Source organism: Bufo bufo, chromosome 7 (assembly GCF_905171765.1).
Source record: "Bufo bufo chromosome 7, aBufBuf1.1, whole genome shotgun sequence".
Lineage (NCBI taxonomy): Eukaryota > Metazoa > Chordata > Amphibia > Anura > Bufonidae > Bufo > Bufo bufo.
In genome coordinates, this window is record NC_053395.1 from 5,035,697 (window position 1) to 5,057,854 (window position 22,158).

At 47.9% G+C, this 22,158-nt stretch overlaps 1 protein-coding gene across 1 annotated transcript in view; it reads right to left on the bottom strand.

Annotated features, from left to right (window-relative positions):
• Window positions 1-943: 943 nt before the first annotated feature.
• The window catches only part of LOC121007909 (FK506-binding protein 4-like), a 43,407-nt gene continuing 22,192 nt past the window's right edge, over window positions 944-22,158 (bottom strand). Inside the window, exon 4 of the mRNA XM_040440177.1 lies at window positions 944-1,653. Coding sequence (XP_040296111.1) covers window positions 1,232-1,653 — 422 coding nt within the window. The 3' untranslated portion in view covers window positions 944-1,231. The remainder of the gene's footprint in view (window positions 1,654-22,158) is intronic.

Genomic DNA, 22,158 nt, shown 5'->3' on the forward strand with positions numbered 1-22,158 from the left:
CATCAGTACACTCACCACCAGTGTATGCCGCCATCCTCCAGCATCAGTACACTCACCACCAGTGTATGCCGCCATCCTCCAGCATCAGTACACTCACCACCAGTGTATGCCGCCATCCACCAGCATCAGTACACTCACCACCAGTGTATGCCGCCATCCTCCAGAATCAGTACACTCATCACCAGTGTATGCCGCCATCCTCCATCATCAGTACACTCACCACCAGTGTATGCCGCCATCCTACAGCATCAGTACACTTACCACCAGTGTATGCCGCCATCCTCCAGCATCAGTACACTCACCACCAGTGTATGCCGTCATCCTCCAGCATCAGTACACTCACCACCAGTGTATGCCGCCATCCTCCATCATCAGTACACTCACCACCAGTGTATGCCGCCATCCTCCAGCATCAGTACACTCACCACCAGTGTATGCCGCCATCCTCCAGCATCAGTACACTCACCACCAGTGTATGCCGCCATCCTCCAGCATCAGTACACTCACCACCAGTGTATGCCGCCATCCACCAGCATCAGTACACTCACCACCAGTGTATGCCGTCATCCTCCAGTATCAGTACACTCACCACCAGTGTATGCCGCCATCCACCAGAATCAGTACACTCACCACCAGTGTATGCCGCCATCCTCCATCATCAGTACACTCACCACCAGTGTATGCCGCCATCCACCAGAATCAGTACACTCACCACCAGTGTATGCCGCCATCCTCCAGTATCAGTACACTCACCACCAGTGTATGCCGTCATCCTCCAGTATCAGTACACTCACCACCAGTGTATGCCGCCATCCTCCAGCATCAGTACACTCACCACCAGTGTATGCCGCCATCCTCCAGCATCAGTACACTCACCACCAGTGTATTTTAAGAACCTGTTATAATGTTATAATTAGTCAGACTGAATCCAGTGCTCACAGTGTTGTCAGTTGTCAGAAGCCTTTTAATCAGAGATCTCAGTAATACAGAATAGAACAGATCAGTGGAGACAGGAGCGGCCAGTCAGGGAGTCTGTGGCTTCTCTACTATTATATATAGATATAGCAGTGGTGGCGGGTAACTACAACCCCCAACATCCAATCTACAATTCACCAGAAGCAGAAGAAAATGACGTGCAGGTGACGCCTCCTGCAGCCGCCATTCATGTAGTCGTATGAAGATAGCGCTGCTTCTAAGGCGTCGGGCCCTGCGCGCTCCACTTTTGCAAGAATTAGAAGGGTAAGAATATTTCCCACCAACTTTTTTTCTTTTCTTCCTCTCTTCTCCGTTCTTCCTCTCTTCTCCGTTCTTCCTCTCTTCTTTCTTCCTTTCTTCTCTTTTCTTCCTCTCTTCTCCATTCTTGCTCTCTCTTCTCCTGGTCAGCTTTATGTATGAAGTCCAGTAGAAACTTCTTCCTTTCCACCCATTCTTTCCGGGCGTCTCTTCCTTTTTTCAGACCGTATTTGACTCCGTCCAGGGCTTTCTGAAGGATGGTCAGGATGTCCTTGGTTCTCCGCAGGGTTTTGATTTGGTCTCTCTCGGTGTAGTTCTCTATCGCTATAATCTCCTCGGCTCTCATCCGCCTGAACTTATTCTCAAGTTCAATGAAATCTCCGCTCTCCTTTTTGGTGATGACAACGATGGGGGCGACTCCTGCAAGAGACACAGAGGTGACCAGATGTTGTGTGTGACAACCTGACAACTACCATAACCAGTGCCACAGATTCCACAACTGAAGACTCTCCCGATACGGCCGTCCTGTCTGGTTACTCAGACCTGTTAACTGTATATACTGTATATGTAGTGTCCCACTAGATAGGCGTGGGCACTACACAAGGGTCAATTGGTGTGCGCGTTACTCCTACTCACAAGGGACATAAATGTTCTATTTAATTGTGCATTTTATGTATTTTCTAATGTGTTTTTATATGCAATGTTCCCCTGTATGATGCAATAGCAGGCCTAGTTGGGTGTAGTTAGACATCCCAGACACTAGAGGGAGATAGGGAGCCCCTAGTATAAATGTCCAGGCCCAGACAGGGAGGGGTTAGTCTGTAGTCAGGAGTCTGTGGAGACAGAAGTGAGAAGGCACCAGCCAGGGATATGCTGAGGGCCTCCTCCTGACATGCAGCTGGATAGCCCTGGCTGCTAGCTATGACCAGGAGGCTAGTGAGGGATCCTAGCCGGCCTGAAGTCACCCCAGTAGCAGGACAGAACCTCCTGGGAGAAACCCACAGTCATCCACCAGACAAGTAAGGAAATCACAGGGAAAGATACCTCAGCCGTGTTAGCCCCCCCATATCAAAATTTTTGAACAAAACATATGCAATTGGTTAGATCTTTGTTAGATCAGGTTAGATCAATTGTTGTTTGCGTTAGATCTCATACAGAAGTAGAGATATTAACAGTTATTTGCAGGGGGGGCTAACCCGTCATCAGCCCCCCCTTATCAAAAAATTGACCAAAAAATTAGCTATTTTGGAAGATATTTGTTAGATCAGGTATGATCAACTATTTGTTTTGTTAGATCTCACATAATTACAGACTTATTAAGTGATTAATGAGGGGGGGCTAGCCCCCCCACATGCAATTTTCAGGTAAAATTTGATGCAGACTAATAGGCCTTCGTTAGATCCGGTAAGATCAAGTGGTTTCAACGTTAGATCTCATATAATTACAGAGATATTATGGATATTTGGTATTACGTCAGGGGGGGCTAGCCCCCCCACATGCAATTTTCAGGTAAAATTTGATGCAGACTAATAGGCCTTCGTTAGATCCGGTAAGATCAAGTGGTTTCAACGTTAGATCTCATATAATTACAGAGATATTATGGATATTTGGTATTACGTCAGGGGGGGCTAGCCCCCCCACATGCAATTTTCTGGTAAAATTTGATGCAGACTAATAGGCCTTCGTTAGATCCGGAAAGATCAAGTGGTTTCAACGTTAGATCTCATATAATTACAGAGATATTATGGATATTTGGTATTACGTCAGGGGGGGGGCTAGCCCCCCCCACATGCAATTTTCTGGTAAAATATGATGCAGAGTAATAGGCCTTCGTTAGATCCAGTAAGATCAAGTGGTTTCAACGTTAGATCTCATTTAATTACAGAGATATTTCACATAAAAATACAGATATTAGGTAGTATTAAATAGGGGGGCTAGCCCCCCCCACATGCAATTTTCTGGTAAAATTTGATGCAGACTAATAGGCCTTCATTAGATCCGGTAAGATCAAGTGGTTTCAATGTTAGATCTCATTTAATTACAGAGATATTATGGATATTTGGTATTACGTCAGGGGAGGCTAGCCCCCCACATGCAATTTTCTGGTAAAATTTGATGCAGACTAATAGGCCTTCGTTAGATCCGGAAAGATCAAGTGGTTTCAACATTAGATCTCATTTAATTACAGAGATATTATGGATATTTGATATTACGTCGGGGGGGGCTAGCCCCCCCACATGCAATTTTCTGGTAAAATTTGATGCAGACTAATAGGCCTTCGTTAGATCCGGTAAGATCAAGTGGTTACAACGTTAGATCTCATATAATTACAGAGATTTTTCAAATGAAAACACAGATATTAGGAAGTATTAAATAGGGGGGCTAGCCCCCCCTGACGTAATACCAAATATCCATAATATCTCTGTAATTAAATGAGATCTAACGTTGAAACCACTTGATCTTACCGGATCTAACGAAGGCCTATTAGTCTGCATCAAATTTTACCTGAAAATTGCATGTGGGGGGGCTAGCCCCCCCTCATTAATCACTTAATAAGTCTGTAATTATGTGAGATCTAACAAAACAACTAGTTGATCATACCGGATCTAACAAATATCTTCCAAAATAGCTAATTTTTTGGTAAATTTTTTGATAAGGGGGGGCTGATGACGGGTTAGCCCCCCCTGCAAATAACTGTTAATATCTCTACTTCTGTATGAGATCTAACGCAAACAACAATTGATCTAACAAAGATCTAACCGACTGCATAGGTTTTGTTCAAAAATTTTGATATGGGGGGGCTAACACGGCTGAGGTGGGAAAGATAAGTAACACTGATGGGCAGATGCTGTATGAAGCAAAGCAAGAATCTAATACCTGAGGAAGATATATTTTACCAAGGATTTAAGCCACCATTTAGGCATCCGGGCCTTGGGATTGAAACCAGACAGGAGTTCTAGAAAGAACAGTGTACACTATTTCTGAGGAAAGGTACAACCTGATTCTGAGTGTGTTGTGGATTTACCCTCTGAGTATCTTGCATGATTAATACCTGCCATCTTGTGGAATAAAGCCTGCTTGTGAAGCTTGTGATATAAAGGACTGTGTTACCATCTATCTGTACAAAGTTGGACTGTTCAGTAAAGCAACGTTTGGTTCACTATACCATATGTGTACCTCAGTTATTCCAACTATAAATCGGTTACAGGCACTGGCGTCACGAATCCAAAAGGGACCTTGCCCCAGGCACTCAAAATACCTGTAACATCCAGGGCACCTCATCCACCATCAGGCCTGGTCCCTACATACCGAGTGTGCCCCAGAGGAACTGTGTCTACCTCTCCTTCACTGCCGCATGCCTGCCCAGGGTTCTCCAATACAGTGAGCAACCCTCGATTGCCCGTAACCGTGACCTCACTTCGCTATACCCTGCAGGTCTGGCGTGCTGCATATATTTACTGGATTTATTTTAGAAGCTTCCTACAAGATAAATGGGGTTTTATTAGCCGCTGTCAGGTTTCCGATCAGGTGGACCTCTTTCCTGATAACGGTTTTTGGAAATGTTATCAGTTGCCCCGTAGATTGTAGCAGGTGTTGGACCTTGTGCTCCACATATGTGTTTCTTTGTTATCTGTATCTTAGTTTCCTGATTTTTATCTGAATTCTGGATTTTTTCCATGTTCTTTTAGATGTGGTGGAGACATTCATGTTGTTGAGGAAGGCTTGAGATATATGCATGTATATATGTATATGTATGCGAACACGTGTGTGCATGTTGAGGGAAGTGTTGGATTTAAATATATATGTATATATGCCCTTACATATATGCATGTATATTGGGCCTTTTGCATGGGCCGGTCCAGGTGGTATGGGTGTATACATAGAGATGTATGTGTGCCCCCTTGTCAGCATACATCTCTATGTATATATTATATGTATAGGTGGGCTTATAGCTGCCCATTCAGACCCCCTGTGTTATATAATTGTAGCAATGTGAACATTGAAGTGTTGTTTTTCCCAGGTTCCAGTCCGGGACTTAGGCCATGCTCATGTCCAGGGATCCTATTGAATCCTGCTACTGGATCCTGGGTGTGTCTCACTCCGGAGAGTGTGCAGCAGAGGCCTGGTGAGGCTCTGTCAGTGTGGTCTCAGATAAGCCAGGCTGAGGGGCCACGAGGCTAGGCAATAGCCTGGACTTTGGGGGACTTGCACACAGAAGGCTGGAGTGGCTCTGTGTGGTCTGAGAGACCACTATCCCACAAGAGACCCTGGTGTGGGAGCAGCCTGGAGGTTGGGCTGGGAAAGCCGCATCTCATCACGAGTGTGAACTGTGCTACGCTTTAGGTGAGTCAGGGAAACCTATGTGTGTAGATGGGGCCCAGACGGGCAAGGCATTTTATTTTGGCTTTGTGTGTTTTTCTTTATGCCGTCTGCCACAATAAAGCACAGTTTGGCCCCTAAATCCTGGTGTCTGAAGAAGTGTGTGATTGCAACCCCTGGAAAAGAGCTAATCCCCCACAATATATACTCATGGATGTGCCCCAAGCATCTATAAGTGTGTATATACAGTTAAATTGTGCCCAGAAGTTCCCCTGCCCCTGTGTGCCGCTCACCTCCGACACTGTAATTACAACGCCAGAGATGTGCGATATCTCCACAGGCGGGAGGATCAAAGGATCCCCCTGCCTGGGAGCGCGGGCTGGGGCGGGAAAACGGGAGCGAACGCCGCAGGGTTTAAATACCCCAGCGGCACTGCGCTCGAGCAGATCGGGACCCCCCCCCCCCGCCCCCGAAGGAGAGCGCATCCAGCGCTCAGAACGGGACCCCTCCATACAGCGATGTGCTGCGCTCTGAAGAGATGACCGGTGCCCCCCACAGAGAGGAGAGAGAGCGCAGGCAGCGATGTGCTGCACTCTGAAGAGATGACCGGAGCCCCCCACAGAGAGGAGAGAGAGCGCAGGCAGCGATGTGCTGCACTCTGAAGAGATGACCGGAGCCCCCCACAGAGAGGAGAGAGAGAGCAGGCAGCGATGTGCTGCACTCTGAAGAGATGACCGGAGCCCCCCACAGAGAGGAGAGAGAGCGCAGGCAGCGATGTGCTGCACTCTGAAGAGATGACCGGCCACCCCCACAGAGAGGAGAGAGAGCGCAGGCAGCGATGTGCTGCACTCTGAAGAGATGACCGGAGCCCCCCACAGAGAGGAGAGAGAGCGCAGGCAGCGATGTGCTGCACTCTGAAGAGATGACCGGAGCCCCCCACAGAGAGGAGAGAGAGCGCAGGCAGCGATGTGCTGCACTCTGAAGAGATGACCGGAGCCCCCCACAGAGAGGAGAGAGAGAGCAGGCAGCGATGTGCTGCGCTCTGAAGAGATGACCGGAGCCCCCCACAGAGAGGAGAGAGAGAGCGCAGGCAGCACTGAGCCCTGCACATACCTGACCCGGAGCAAGAGCTCAGAAGAGAGTTGGAGAGGGCTGAGTAGTTGAGCCCAGAGCAGAAGAGCAGAAGGACTGAGTAGAAGTTGAGCAGCTGACTAAGTATCGCTTTCCCTGTCCTGCCTCCTCCTTAACCCCTGCTCCCCTGAACCCCTAATTCTTCCCTGCATTCTCACTGCCCACTGCCATTAACCCCTTCAGTGCCCAGCAGCCCCCCTGTGGACCCTGTAATCCCAGCAGCATTGCTGCTGCCCTTAACCCCTGCCCTGCTGCCCTGCAAGTCTCTGCAGAGCATTAACCCCTTCAATGCTCTGTCCCCTGCTCTGCAAGCCTCTGCAGAGCATTATCCCTGCTCTGCCCTGACATCCCTGCAGTCAGCCCTGCAAGTCCCTGCAGAGCATTAACCTCTGCATTGCCCTGTCCCTGCAGAGCCCTGACCATTAACCCCTTCAATGCCTGATTCCTGAAACTGCTGCCCTGATAACCTGTGTACCTTGGCCTGCATGTATTTTCTCCTGCAGTGCCACAATTGTGTTTAACATCTTGTACCCGGTAGGGACAGTAAGTAGCCAGGCGGGTGGGTTATGGATATGTGTGTATGTGAATGTATTATTGTAATGTATAGATAGTGTGCGGGGTGGAATGGTAATTGTGTGTAGTGTAGTTAGGTTTGTATTGTGTTTATTGTAGTACTGGTTCTATACTGCGGTGTGTACGTCTATATGTATATATATATATTCATATCCATTGATCTATGAATATATATAGATATAGCTTATTGTTAGACTTGGATAATTGTATTGTGTAATAAATATTCCTTATTGTTCATAATACAGTGTATGGTGGTTTTAGTAGTCGCCGCCCTAGTATAGTGATAGTAAGTCGCATGTAGTGTAGTGTATATGCAATCGCAGGTAATCAGTAGTGTTTGTTGTTTATTTAGGCATAAATAGGCGGGGTCATCACTAGACGACTTGCGCCTATTTATGAATATTAAATATTGAAATTTGCATAAATATCAATAATTAATATCCCCTTTAACAGTGCATGTGTATATATGCATACATAATGGGCACATTATAGGATGAGGGGCACAGATGTGCCTAACATCTGCGCACATCTGCACTTAGTATTCCATGGGGGCTCATTGTGACCCCTGTGGGGAATATGTGCCCCATTATATGTCCCTTTTCTATATATATATATATATATATGTGTGTCCCCTTATAGTTAGTATTAGAGTCCCCTTATAGTATACCCCTTATATCCATAGCCCGCATTGATGTCCCCTGATTCACCTGAAACCAGAGGTATCAGTGTGAATGTGTCCCAAGCATTCATCTGGTTAATTGCATCACAATGACTGGACAAGAGTCCGGTCATCCTGCATGCTTCAAAGAACTCTGATTCAATAGAATAGGACTCCTTTGTAGTAATTATCTCCAGCGCTGCTGGAGATAATTATGCATGATAGAAGGAAGGGAGAAACCTCCCCTCCTTCTATTATGTGCATTCCGGCAGCACGATTACCATCCCGCTGCCCGGAATGCAAAGTGCTACAGGCGGGAGATCAAAGGCTTCTCCCGTCTGTCAACAAGTGGCGCGGCCCCGATGCTCTTGTGCGGGGACGCACAGGCTGGCGCAGTGACGTCATCTCACTGCGCCGGCCCACGTGTCTCTGACGGGCGGGCCCTGCACTAGGGCAGAAGAGCCGAGCCGCCCCCCTCAAAAGGATCCCCCCCTGGACACCTGGAGGGCTGAGTACCACTATCCCACCAACGATCCTATTTAACCCTTATTGTTCCCTACCACTATCCCACCAACGAACCCTTATCACCCACGCTCCCCTACCTCAAACCCACTCTATTAACCTCTACCTGCCCATATTCTCCCCTACCTCAACCCACTACCTGCCCATATTCTCCACCCACTATCCCACATTCCCCCTGAACCACCAATCCCCTGTCCTATCTTTGTAGGAGCATCCCTGCTCCCCTTTACCCATTTTACCCCTGCTGTACCTCTGTGGCTGTGGCCTGCATTTACCCTTGCAGTGCCACCATTAACCCTTCATTCCCTTAGGCATAGTTTTAGAGCCAGGTGGGGTGGGCTGCTATTGTGTGTGTGTGTGTGTGTGTATTAGTTAGTTTGTGGGTGGAACTTGGGATTGAACAGTGTATTTAGTGCTGTAATTCTGGTGCTGTATTGTGTACTGTAGGTGATAAATATCTTGTTACACAGTAGGTATAATACAAATAATACGTGTGATTATTGGCGGTAGCTAGCTCAGTTAGGCGCTTGCAGCTAGTTTAGCGGGTAGTGTGAAGCAAAGGAGGATCATCATGGCCCTGGATAATGTTGGCGTTGCTCGGGGGTAAAATGCAAAGCAGTTTAATGGATTATCCCACAAGGCCATGATCCTCCATCACTTATTGTTATTAACCCCTCCCTTGCCAGCCCACCCAGCCCCATTTAGCTGTGTGTTCTGCTTTGAAAAAAAAGGCCATGAAGGGGTTAATTAACCTCTACAGGACCGCCGGACGCAGGATTGCGTCCTGGCGGCGGCCCTGTAATAACTCCTGGACGCGCCGGCGCGTCCTCTCGCGAGACGCGAGATTTCGGTCAAAGCCGGCCCGCGCATGTGCATCGCGGGCCGGCAAAAGTTAGTTTTATTTTGTCATCAGCCTGCCAGCCAATGATCATCGCTGGCAGGTTGGCGATTTAAAAAAAATCAAATCAGAAGCCAGTTAACACTTAAATATTTATAAATATAAGGTGTTAAATGGCTGCTGTGCTCCTCTGCTGGTCCCTTTGGTCGGTTGGTCTCAAAGGAGCACAGTTCACAGTGAGTAGCACCAAACACTACACCTAGCCCCAGATCACCCCCCAGCACCTCAATTAACCCCTGTGATCAGTGTAAACTGTCACTTTTTTTTTTTCCACTGGTATTGACCGTTAGGTTTTAGGATAGTTTAGGCCCCTTGGTTAGGTAGTTTAGCGATCGTTTAGCGCCCAGCCCACCGCACCGCAGTCACTGATTCGCTGATTAGCGTATCGCTAATCAGCATTTTGTACTTTTATAGTATCTGTAAGTAATCAGAACCGATCACAGTCAGATCTATAATAGTATTAGTGTCACCTTAGTTCGCCCTCCACCCAAAACGCAGTGTTTGCCCGATCAGGCCTGATCAGTCGCCCACACGTGTGTTCACCCACGCCCGCCCAGCCGCAGTGACAAAATTTTTTTTTTTTTGGGGATCACTGCACAATCACTTCACAAGCGCTGCGGCGATAAAAAAAACAAAACAGTTTTGATATTTTTTTATCATTCGCAGCGGCCTCCGGTACTTCGCTAGCCTCCCATTTGTAAGACAGGCTTGCTTTTTTTCTTGGGGAGTCTCAGGGAATACCCCTAAATTTAGTAGTCCAAAATGTCAAACAGGGGGTATTCTTCTGAAGAGGCCTACAGGATTCTGACCCAGTCGGATGAGGAGTGGGAACCCTCATCTGACGAATCTAGCGGGTCAGAATATGAACCTGTAGAAAGCAGTGGCTCTCTGACCCAAAGTTCGGACGAGGAGGTGGAGGTCCCTGGCAGCACCAGGCGTACCCGGCCCCGTGTCGCTAGACCACAGGTTATGCAGGATCCGCTTCAAGAGCAGCAGAGTGGGGCTGTCGCTGCCGGATCACGTGGTGAGGCATACACCAGCAGCGCAGCCCTCCCTGGACCTAGTACCAGCACTGCCGTACAACATGGTGACGTGGCGAGCACCAGAAGGGCAGTTGAAGCTGGTACGGTGGCACGTGCAGTAGTTACCCCGTCGCAGCCACCGCACAGACAGGCACGTAGACCCCCTAGAGTCCCTGAGGTGCTGGCAAACCCTGATTGGCAGTCCCCAACTTCAGCCGCACCAGTAGTTCCCCCTTTCACCGCCCAGTCTGGAGTTCGGGTTGAGACGGCTCAGATCGGTTCGGCACTGGGATTTTTTGAGCTGTTCTTGACTGCGGAGCTCTTGGACTTAGTTGTGGCTGAAACAAATCGGTATGCCACTCAATTTATATCCACCAAACCGGGAAGCTATTATGCCCAGTCTTTCCGGTGGAAACCAGTCCAAGTTTCCAAATTTAAAATTTTTCTGGGCCTTCTCCTCAACATGGGTCTAACCAAAAAGCATGAATTGCGGTCATATTGGTCCACGAACCCAATTCATCACATGCCCATGTTCTCTGCTGCCATGTCCAGGACACGATTTTAGACCATCCTGCGTTTCCTGAACTTTAGTGACAATAGCACCTCTCGTCCCAGAGGCCACCCAGCTTTTGACCGGGTCCACAAAATTCGGCCTCTCATAGACCACTTCAACCAGAAATTAGCAGATTTGTATACCCCTGAGCAAAACACCTGCGTAGACGAGTCCCTTATACATGTTACCGGGCGCCTTGGCTTCAAACAATACATCCCAAGCAAGCGCGCCCGGTATGGGGTCAAATTGTATAAGCTCTGTGAAAGGGCCACAGGCTATACCCACAAATTTCAGATCTATGAGGGTAAAGATCAGACCCTGGAGCCGGTCGGTTGCCCTGACTACCTGGGGAGCAGTGGGAAGACAGTCTGGGACTTGGTGTCACCCTTATTTGGCAAGGGGTACCATCTTTATGTGGACAATTTCTACACAAGTGTGCCCCTCTTCAGGCATTTGTTCCTAGAACAGATTGGCTGCTGTGGCACCGCGCGACCTAGTCGCGTGGGCTTCCCCCAACGGCTCGTTACCACCCGTCTTGCAAGGGGGGAAGAGGGCTGCCTTGTGTAACGAAGAACTGCTCACGGTGAAATGGAGAGACAAGCGTGGCGTTTACATGCTCTCCTCCATTCACGCAGACACGACAATCCAAATAGAACGGGCAACCAGTGTCATTGAAAAGCCCCTCTGTGTCCACGACTATAATTCGCTCATGGGAGGGGTGGACTTCAATGACCAGATGTTGGCTCCTTATTTAGTGTCCCGCAGGACCAGACGCTGGTATAAGAAGGTGTCTGTATATTTAATTCAATTGGCTGCATATAATAGTTTTGTTCTCTACATTAAGGCTGGGAGAACTGGATCCTTCCTCAAATTTCAGGAAGAGATCATCGAGAACCTCCTGGTTCCGTGGCCCCATCCACCAGTGTAGTTAGCCGTCTACATGAGCGACATTTCCCCAGTGTCGATGCTGGTACCTCAAACTGACCGCCACCCCGAAAAAGATGTTGTGTCTGTAGCAGGAGAGGAATAAGGCGTGACACCCGCTATTTCTGTCCTGACTGCCCTGACCACCCTGCCCTATGCTATGGAGAGTGTTTCCAGAAGTACCACACACAGGTACACCTAGCATAGGGATTGCATCTCACAGGACAGGCACACAGGGCTATTAGGGCCCTTACACTCACAGCTGCTGCAAACCTCTCCTTTCACCTGGGACAAAGTGCATAATGTACTTCGCCACATCTTTGGGCGATTTGCGCTTTGCACATTGTCCCATGGTAAAGGAGGGGAAAAAAAAAAAATAACCCCCCCCCCCCCCCCAAAAAAAAAATCACCAGTAAGCAAAAAAGTTAACGTTCAGTTCAAAAAGTTAAATAAAGTTTATATGTTCTGTTAAAATGTTATTATAAAGTTAATAAAAATTATTGCGTTGCAGCCTGGTTTTTTCTTTGTTTTTTTTACCTTCCAGGTGGACCAACCGATCGACCAGCTGCAGCACTGATGTGCATTCGGACAGAAGCATTGCGCTGCTGTCAGATTACACAAAAGTCGGTGTATGCGGCGCTGCAAGACGAGATTTCTCCTCTGCAGTAAAAGATACGTTTGCCGAGGCATATGAGCTGAGGAGGTGGCGGTGTTCATATACTTTGGCAAACACTTTGAATATAAAAAATAAATAAAAAATCCCGGCAATGATTTATTCATCCACATCGATTGATGTGAATGGAGAAATCTGGTTTGCCAGGGCATACGAGCTAAGTGGGTATGGATGTTGGGCGGAGCTCCTATGTCCTGGCAGACGCCTTTCCCCTCCTTTTTTTTTTGGCAGAGATTTTTTCATCCACATTGATCGATGCGAATGAAGAAATCTGTGCCGTTCATTTTTTTCTTTCAGCCCAGAGGCTGAACGGAAAAAAAAAATCTCATTACCCGTATGCTCAATATAAGGAGAATAGCAGAAACTCCTAATGCTGGCCATACATGTAATGACTGCGGAGACCCTCAAATGCCAGGGCAGTACAAACACCCCACAAATAACACCATTTTGGAAAGAAGACACCCCAAGGTATTCGCTGAGGGGCATATTGAGTCCATGAAAGATTGAAATTTTTGTCCCAAGTTAGCGGAAAGGGAGACTTTGTGAGAAAAAAACAAAATAATAATCAATTTCCGCTAACTTGTGCCAAAAAAAAAAAAATTCTATGAACTCGCCAGGCCCCTCATTGAATACCTTGGGGTGTCTTCTTTCCAAAATGGGGTCACATGTGGGGTATTTATACTGCCCTGGCATTCTAGGCGCCCTAAAGCGTGAGAAGAAGTCTGGTATCCAAATGTCTAAAAATGCCCTCATAAAAGGAATTTGGGCACCTTTGCGCATCTAGGCTGCAAAAAAGTGTCACACATCTGGTATCTCCGTACTCAGGAGAAGTTGGGGAATGTGTTTTGGGGTGTCATTTTACATATACCCATGCTGGGTGAGATAAATAGCTTGGTCAAATGCCAACTTTGTCCAAACCGGATTCCAAAAAAGTTGGGACACTATACAAATCGTGAATAAAAACTGAATGCAATGATGTGGAGGTGCCAACTTCTAATACTTTATTCAGAATAGAACATAAATCACGGAACAAAAGTTTAAACTGAGAAAATGTCCCATTTTAAGGGAAAAATATGTTGAATCAGAATTTCATGGTGTCAACAAATCCCCAAAAAGTTGGGACAAGGCCATTTTCACCACTGTGTGGCATCTCCCCTTCTTCTTACAACACTCAACAGACGTCTGGGGACCGAGGAGACCAGTTTCTCCAGTTTAGAAATAGGAATGCTCTCCCATTCTTGTCTAATACAGGCCTCTAACTGTTCAATCGTCTTGGGCCTTCTTTGTTGCACCTTCCTCTTTATGATGCGCCAAATGTTCTCTATAGGTGAAAGATCTGGACTGCAGACCGGCCATTTCAGTACCCGGATCCTTCTCCTACGCAGCCATGATGTGGTGATTGATGCAGAATGTGGTCTGGCATTATCTGGTTGAAAAATGCAGGGTCTTCCCTGAAAGAGATGACGTCTGGATGGGAGCAGATGTTGTTCTAGAACCTGAATATATTTTTCTGCATTGATGGTGCCTTTCCAGACATGCAAGCTGCCCATGCCACACGCACTCATGCAACCCCATACCATCAGAGATGCAGGCTTCTGAACTGAGCGTTGAGAACAACTTGGGTTGTCCTTGTCCTCTTTGGTCCGGATGACATGGCGTCTGTAAAGGGGGAATATTAATCACCAATATTTATGCAAATATTGATAATTAATATTCATAAATGGGAGGAGCCGTCTATTGATGACTCCGCCTATTTGTCTTTATATAATAATAAAACAATACTTTCGCTATGCTTTACACTAATCACTACGCTAGCTGCATGCGCCTAACTAACTCACTACCGCTAACAAGTACACGCTACACAAAGGGTACAAATATAACGGTATTTATTAACACCTGACGCACACAATATACTAACAATACAGCACTAAATATACAATCCTAAACTACACTACACGTTCCCACATTCCACCCATAAACTATCTATACAGTTCACACATACAAGTATATAACAACCCACCCCACCTGCCTAATTCTATCCCTAAGGTACAACGAGGGTTAATGGTGGCACTGCAGGGGTGTATGCAGGCCACCGACTCAATTGCAAGGCTACACAGTAATGCAAGGGTTAATACCCTGCAAATGTAGGAAGCAGGGGTTGCCACCAGGGGTTAATCAGGGATAATGTAATCAGGGGCAAGGGTAAGCAAGGGTTAACCAGGGGATACAGGGGTAACCCAGAGGAATGCAGGGGTGAACCAAGACAGGGACTGGGGTAACCACCAGGGGTTAATCAGGACCACCAGGGTAAATCAGGGGTTATGGGGTAGGCAAGGGTATTGGGGTAAAGGGTTATAGAATACCAGCAGGGGTGCTGGGGTTCTGTCAGGGAAGGGGTTAAGGCAAGTAGGATGGTGGGATAGGGATTAGCGTTGGTGGGATAGTGGTAGGGATCATTGGTGGGAGCAGGGGGATCAGGGGTGTAGGAGAAGGGTTAGGTGGTGGGGGGTCAGGGGTTAATAGGGGTTTGGTTCAGGGGAATCGTTGGTGGGGTAGCAGTACTCAGCCCTCCATGGGTAATCTTCCAGAGGGGGGGCCGCTCCGTCTTGAGCGCCGAATCGTGCTCTCCTTCTGAGCGCAGGATGCGCTCGCCTTCCAGGTGGGGGGTCCCTTCGGGGGCCTCTCCTGAGCGCAGGATGCGCTCCTCTTCAAGGTGGGGGGTCCTGATCCTCACTTGCTTGAGTGCAGGGGCCGCCGGATATTTATCCCCGGCGGCCCGCACTCCCGCGCCGCGCGCCCATCATCCACGTGGGCTGGCGCAGTGATATGACGTCACTGCGCCGGCCCGCATATCGGGGACGCGCTGCAGGCGGGAGAAGCCTTTGATCTCCCGCCTGTGGCGCTCTGCATTCCGGCCAGTGAGATGTAAATTTCGCTGCCGGAATGCGCATAATAGAAGGAGGGGAGGCTTCTCCCCTTCTTCTATGATGCGTAATTATCTCCAGCGGCGCTGGAGGTAATTACAACAAAGGGCTCAGATTCTGTTGAATCTGAGCTCTTTGTATCCATCAGGATGACCGGACCCTCGTCCGGTCATTCTGATGCAATTAGCCAGATTGCATCGGCGTGAATGCTTGGGGCCCATTCACACCGATGCACCTGGTTTCAGGTGTAGGAGGGGGGGGGGGGGGGATATATATAATATACATGCGTATGGATGCTTGGGGCACATCCATACACATGTATATATTAATATTAGGACATAGACATATCTAAAGGGGGCACATGATTATATAAGGGGGCACGAGCCCTTACATTATAAGGAATATTATAAGGGGGCACAAGCCCCTACATTATAAGGGGGTCCAGCACATATATCCCACAGGGGCCACCATGAGCCCCTGGGGATCCCCATGGGCAGACGTGCGCACATCATCCCATGATGCGGTGGATAATGTATGCATATATACCATACATGCCCGCACGTGTTTGCAGGCATGCATGGATATATATGCATACGGCTCAACCCTTCCTCAACAGCGTCCCAGATTTCCAAAAAGAACTTTGAATCATGACTCGTCTGACCACAGAACAGTCTTCCATTTTGCCACACTCCATTTTAAATGATCCCTGGCCCAGTGAAAACGCCTGAGCTTGTGGATCTTGCCTAGAAATGGCTTCTTCTTTGCACTGTAGAGTTTCCGCTGGCAGCGGCGGATGGCCCGGTGGATTGTGTTCACTGACAATGGTTTCTGGAAGTATTCCTGAGCCCATTCTGGGATCTCCTTTACAGTAGCATTCCTGTTTGTGGTGCAGTGTCGTTTAAGGGCCCGGAGATCACGGGCATCCAGTATGGTTTTACCGCCTTGACCCTTACGCACAGAGATTGTTCCAGATTCTCTGAATCTTCGGATGATGTTATGCACAGTTGATGATGATAAACAGTGGCGTAGGGATCGCCATAGCAGTGGCTATGGGGCCCTACGCTACTGGGGGCCCGTCCGGACCGCATAATTTTGCCGCACGCACAAGGAAGGAGAACATGAGGTAGGCGGTGGAGGGGGCCGGAACGGGGGCGTAGCAGAGGCGGAGCCAGGCTGGCACCAGCGTAGTGCGTGCAGGAAAGATTTCCTCCGGCTCCGCCTCCTAGAGTCCTAGTAACTAGAGGGAGGACTCGGGAGGGGGCTGGGGGGGGGTTCCTGTTGGCTGTTGTGGAGAGTGGAGGGTCCCGCCGGCCGCACTGGCGCCAGTCAGATTAGGCGCTATGCGGCTGGCGGCTGATATGCTAGTCTGGCTGAGCAGAGCAGGCGGCAGCGCAGCTCAGAGCCTCAGACACTCAGAGAAAGTGAGAGAGAGGGGAACCCACCCGTGACCTCACAGTCACTCCAGTCCTCAGTCTCAGTGGAGTCAGTGCCTGCCTCACTGCCTGGTCTGCACTCTCCAGTCTCCAGTCCAGTGACAGACTCAGTGACGCCGTGACGCCGTCGGTCGTGCCACTCCAGTCTGTGCCTGGCTGGCACCTGCTGTCTGTGTGACTACAAGTAAGTGATGTGAATATGTGATTCATTGGAACTTAAGGAAGTGAGATTATTGAGAATTTATGATTTCTGAGATAATCTAAATTCTTAAGGGTACTTTCACACTTGCGGCAGGACGGATCCAACAGGCTGTTCACCATGTCTGATCCGTCCTGCGGCTATTTCACCGTGCCCGCGGACCGCCGCTCCGTCCCCATTGACTATAATGGGGACGGGGCGGAGCTCCGGCGCAGCACGGCGGTGCACGGAGAAAGCCGCCGGACTAAAAAGCTCCGCCCCGTCCCTATTATAGTCAATGGGGACGGAGCGGCGGTCCGCGGGCACGGTGAAATAGCCGCAGGACGGATCCGACATGGTGAACAGCCTGTCGGATCCGTCCTGCCGCAAGTGTGAAACTGCTCATGGCGGTGGAAGATCTAGGATGGGTGTTTGGGTGGGAGCTCTGAAAGGGGTGGTGGGAGGCCCGATAGATATGTGGGGGGCCCATACATTTTTTTTTGCTATGGGGCCCATGCATTTCTAGCTACGCCCCTGATGATAGATGCAAAGTCTTTGCAATTTTTCGCTGGGTAACACCTTTCTGATATTGCTCCACTATCTTTCTGCGCAACATTGTGGGAATTGGTGATCCTCTACCCATCTTGGCTTCTGAGAGACACTGCCACTCTGAGAAGCTCTTTTTATACCCAATCATGTTGCCAATTGGCCTAATTAGTGTTAATTGGTCTTCCAGCTCTTCGTTATGCTCAAATTTACTTTTTCCAGCCTCTTATTGCTACTTGTCCCAACTTTTTGGGGATTTGTTGACACCGTGAAATTTTGAATCAACTTATTTTTCCTTTAAAATGATACATTTACTCGGATTAAACGTTTGATCTGTCATCTACGTTCTATTACAAATAAAATATTGACATTTACCATCTCCACATCATTGCAGTCAGTTTTTATTCACGATTTGTTTAGTGTCCCAACTTTTTTGGAATCCGGTTTGTATAACAAAATGGGAAAAGTTGTCTTTTGCCGAGATATTTCTCTCACCCAGCATGGGTATATGTAAAATGACACCCCAAAACACAATCCCCAACTTCTCCTGAGTACGGCGATATCACTTTTTCCTTACAAAGTGTCATATTCCACTAACTTGCAACAAAAAATAAAAAAATCTGGGAACTCACCATGCCCCTCACGGAATACCTTGGAGTGGCTTCTTTCCAAAATGGGGTCACTTGTGGGGTAGTTATACTGCCCTGGCATTTTAGGGGCCCAAATGCGTGAGAAGCAGTTTGCAATCAAAATGTGTAAAAAAAAAATGGCCGGTGAAATCCGAAAGGTGCTCTTTGGAATGTGGGCTCCTTTGCCAACCGAGGCTGCAAAAAAGTGTCACACATCTGGTATCGCCGTACTCAGGAGAAGTTGGGCAATGTGTTTTGGGGTGTCATTTTACATATACCCATGCTGGGTGAGAGAAATATCTTGGTCAAATGCCAACTTTGTAAAAAAAAAATGGAAAAGTTGTCTTTTGCCGAAATATTTCTCTCACCCAGCATGGGTATATGTAAAATGACACCCCAAAACACATTCCCCAACTTCTCCTGAGTACGGAGATACCACATGTGTGACACTTTTTTGCAGCCTAGGTGGGCAAAGGGGCCCACATTCCAAAGAGCACCTTTCAGATTTCACAGGGCATTTTTTACAGATTTTGATTTCAAACTACTTCTCACGCATCTGGGCCCCTAAAATGCCAGGGCAGTATAACTAGCCCACAAGTGACCCCATTTTGGAAAAAAGACACCCCAAGGTATTCCATGAGGGGCATAGTGAGTTCATGGAAGTTTTATTTTTTGTCACAAGTTAGTGGAATATGAGACTTTGTAAGGAAAAAAAAATATAAAAATTCATAATTTTCCGCCAACTTGTGACAAAAAATAAAAAGTTCTATGAACTCACTATGCCCATCAGCGAATACCTTACGGTGTCTACTTTCCGAAATAGGGTCATTTGTGGGTTTTTTCTACTGTCTGGGCATTGTAGAACCTCAGGAAACATGACAGGTGCTCAGAAAGTCAGAGCTGCTTCAAAAAGCGGAAATTCACATTTTTGTACCATAGTTTGTAAATGCTATAACTTTTACCCAAACCATTTTTTTTTTTTACCCAAACATTTTTTTTTTTATCAAAGACATGTAGAACAATAAATTTAGCGAAAAATTTAGATATGGATGTCGTTTTTAAAAAAAAAAAAATCGTTAAATTTCGATTAATAACAAAAAATAAAAAAGGTCAGCAGCAATGAAATACCACCAAATGAAAGCTCTATTAGTGAGAAGAAAATACCCCATAAAAATGTGTCATCCACAGATCCCCCATAACCGTGTGTCACCCACAGATCCCCCCCCATAACAGTGTGTCACCCACAGATCCCCCCCATAACAGTGTGTCACGCACAGATCCCCCATAACAATGTGTCATCCACAGATCCCCCATAACCGTGTGTCATCCATAGATCCCCCCCATAACAGTGTGTCACCCACAGATCCCCCCCATAACAGTGTGTCATCCACAGATCCCCCATAACCGTGTGTCATCCACAGATCCCCCCCATAACAGTGTGTCACCCACAGATCCCCCCCATAACAGTGTGTCACCCACAGATCCCCCATAACCGTGTGTCACCCACAGATCCCCCCCATAACAGTGTGTCACCCACAGATCCCCCCCCATAACAGTGTGTCACCCACAGATCCCCCCCATAACAGTGTGTCACCCACAGATCCCCCCATAACAGTGTGTCACCCACAGATCCCCCCATAACAGTGTGTCACCCACAGATCCCCCCATAACAGTGTGTCACCCACAGATCCCCCAATAACAGTGTGTCACCCACAGATCCCCCAATAACAGTGTGTCACCCACAGATCCCCCAATAACAGTGTGTCACCCACAGATCCCCCATAACAGTGTGTCACCCACAGATCCCCCCATAACAGTGTGTCACCCACAGATCCCCCCATAACAGTGTGTCACCCACAGATCCCCCCATAACAGTGTGTCACCCACAGATCCCCCCATAACAGTGTGTCACCCACAGATCCCCCCATAACAGTGTGTCACCCACAGATCCCCCCATAACAGTGTGTCACCCACAGATCCCCCAATAACAGTGTGTCACCCACAGATCCCCCAATAACAGTGTGTCACCCACAGATCCCCCATAACAGTGTGTCACCCACAGATCCCCCATAACAATGTGTCACCCACAGATCCCCCCATAACAGTGTGTCACCCACAGATCCCCCATAACAGTGTGTCACCCACAGATCCCCCATAACAGTGTGTCACCCACAGATCCCCCCATAACAGTGTGTCACCCACAGATCCCCCATAACAGTGTGTCACCCACAGATCCCCCATAACAATGTGTCACCCACAGATCCCCCCATAACAGTGTGTCACCCACAGATCCCCCCATAACAGTGTGTCACCCACAGATCCCCCATAACAGTGTGTCACCCACAGATCCCCCATAACAGTGTGTCACCCACAGATCCCCCCATAACAGTGTGTCACCCACAGATCCCCCATAACAATGTGTCACCCACAGATCCCCCCATAACAGTGTGTCACCCACAGATCCCCCATAACAGTGTGTCACCCACAGATCCCCCATAACAGTGTGTCACCCACAGATCCCCCCATAACAGTGTGTCACCCACAGATCCCCCCATAACAGTGTGTCACCCACAGATCCCCCATAACAGTGTGTCACCCACAGATCCCCCATAACAGTGTGTCACCCACAGATCCCCCATAACAGTGCGCCTGCGCACTGAGGAAGAGAGAGAAAGGAGGGGAAAGAATCCGCAAAAGCAAGCAGAGGATGGCACAGCAGACGACTGAATAGCTTCTTTTGTAAGTAAATTACTTTATTATAAATGCAGTTTAATGTCTGTTTTTGTCTTTTATTATATTATGGCTTTTGCTGAAAGGGACAGTAAAATTTTTTTTTTTTTTAGTTATGTATGATGCTTTTTGATAATATGTAAATGTAGTGGTGCTATAATGTGGCATTCCTGCATACTGCAATACTCTCGTATTTTGATATCTTATTTATATATACCTATTTAGTTTTTTTTCAGTAGTATGATTAAGCGGTGAAAATTATTAGTGCCCCCCACATTTTTGACTGTGGTATCTTATGTGCCCCCCCCTATATATTGTTCCTAGAGTCGCTACTGACCTGACTGATTGCAATTTGTACTCAGTGCAGTCAGTCGATCAGTCACTCACACACACTGACATCATACACTTTCATCCAGCACCCGGTCATACCTCTGGGTCCAGCGGCCACTGCCACTTTAAAACAGCAGTAGCCGCCGGGAGGTACGTCTGCTGCGCTATGACGTCACTCGTTACCTGTAGTTGTAAAAAAATTATGAAATTGGGGGTGGAGGGGGGCCGGGAGGCGGAGTCAGGACATATTCTAAAGGGCCGGGCCAAAATTTCTGATGGCAGCCCTGGGTACAGCACACAAGGTCTGCATCAACTGTTCGCCCCACGGCCCCGCCATGGGAAAAGTCAGGAAACATTTGTTGTTTCCTGTGTTTACAATACGGGCACATTAGAAGGAATTGTCCACAAAGTAACTGGACAAACCTGGAAAAGACTGGCAATAATAATGGTTTCAGAATGAAACCTAATTTTGCCAAGTCAGTGGGGGAACGCGTTAATAAGAATCTGGGACATTCACCAGGCCAATCACCAAAATGCTTGGCTGTCGTGAATGTCCCAGGGGGTGTGGAATCAAAAGATTCCACACCAAATACTCAGGATGAAGGTGCATAAGTGGCAGTATGTACCTCACAGGTACCTACTGGGAGTCTGGTGGACATCGACTGAGGGTTAGGGGTCCCTCAAGAATTGGCACCAGTATGTCCCATCATACTGGACTCTTCAGGGAGACCCCACATAAAAGCCACAATAAAAGAACAGGAAACTAAAATCATGCTTGACACGTGTGCGGAAATATCCATCACTAATGTCAAACACGATTTACACCCCAACAGCCCCCAATGTGTGGTGATCGTATTTGATCACCAACAAGGGGGGGGGGG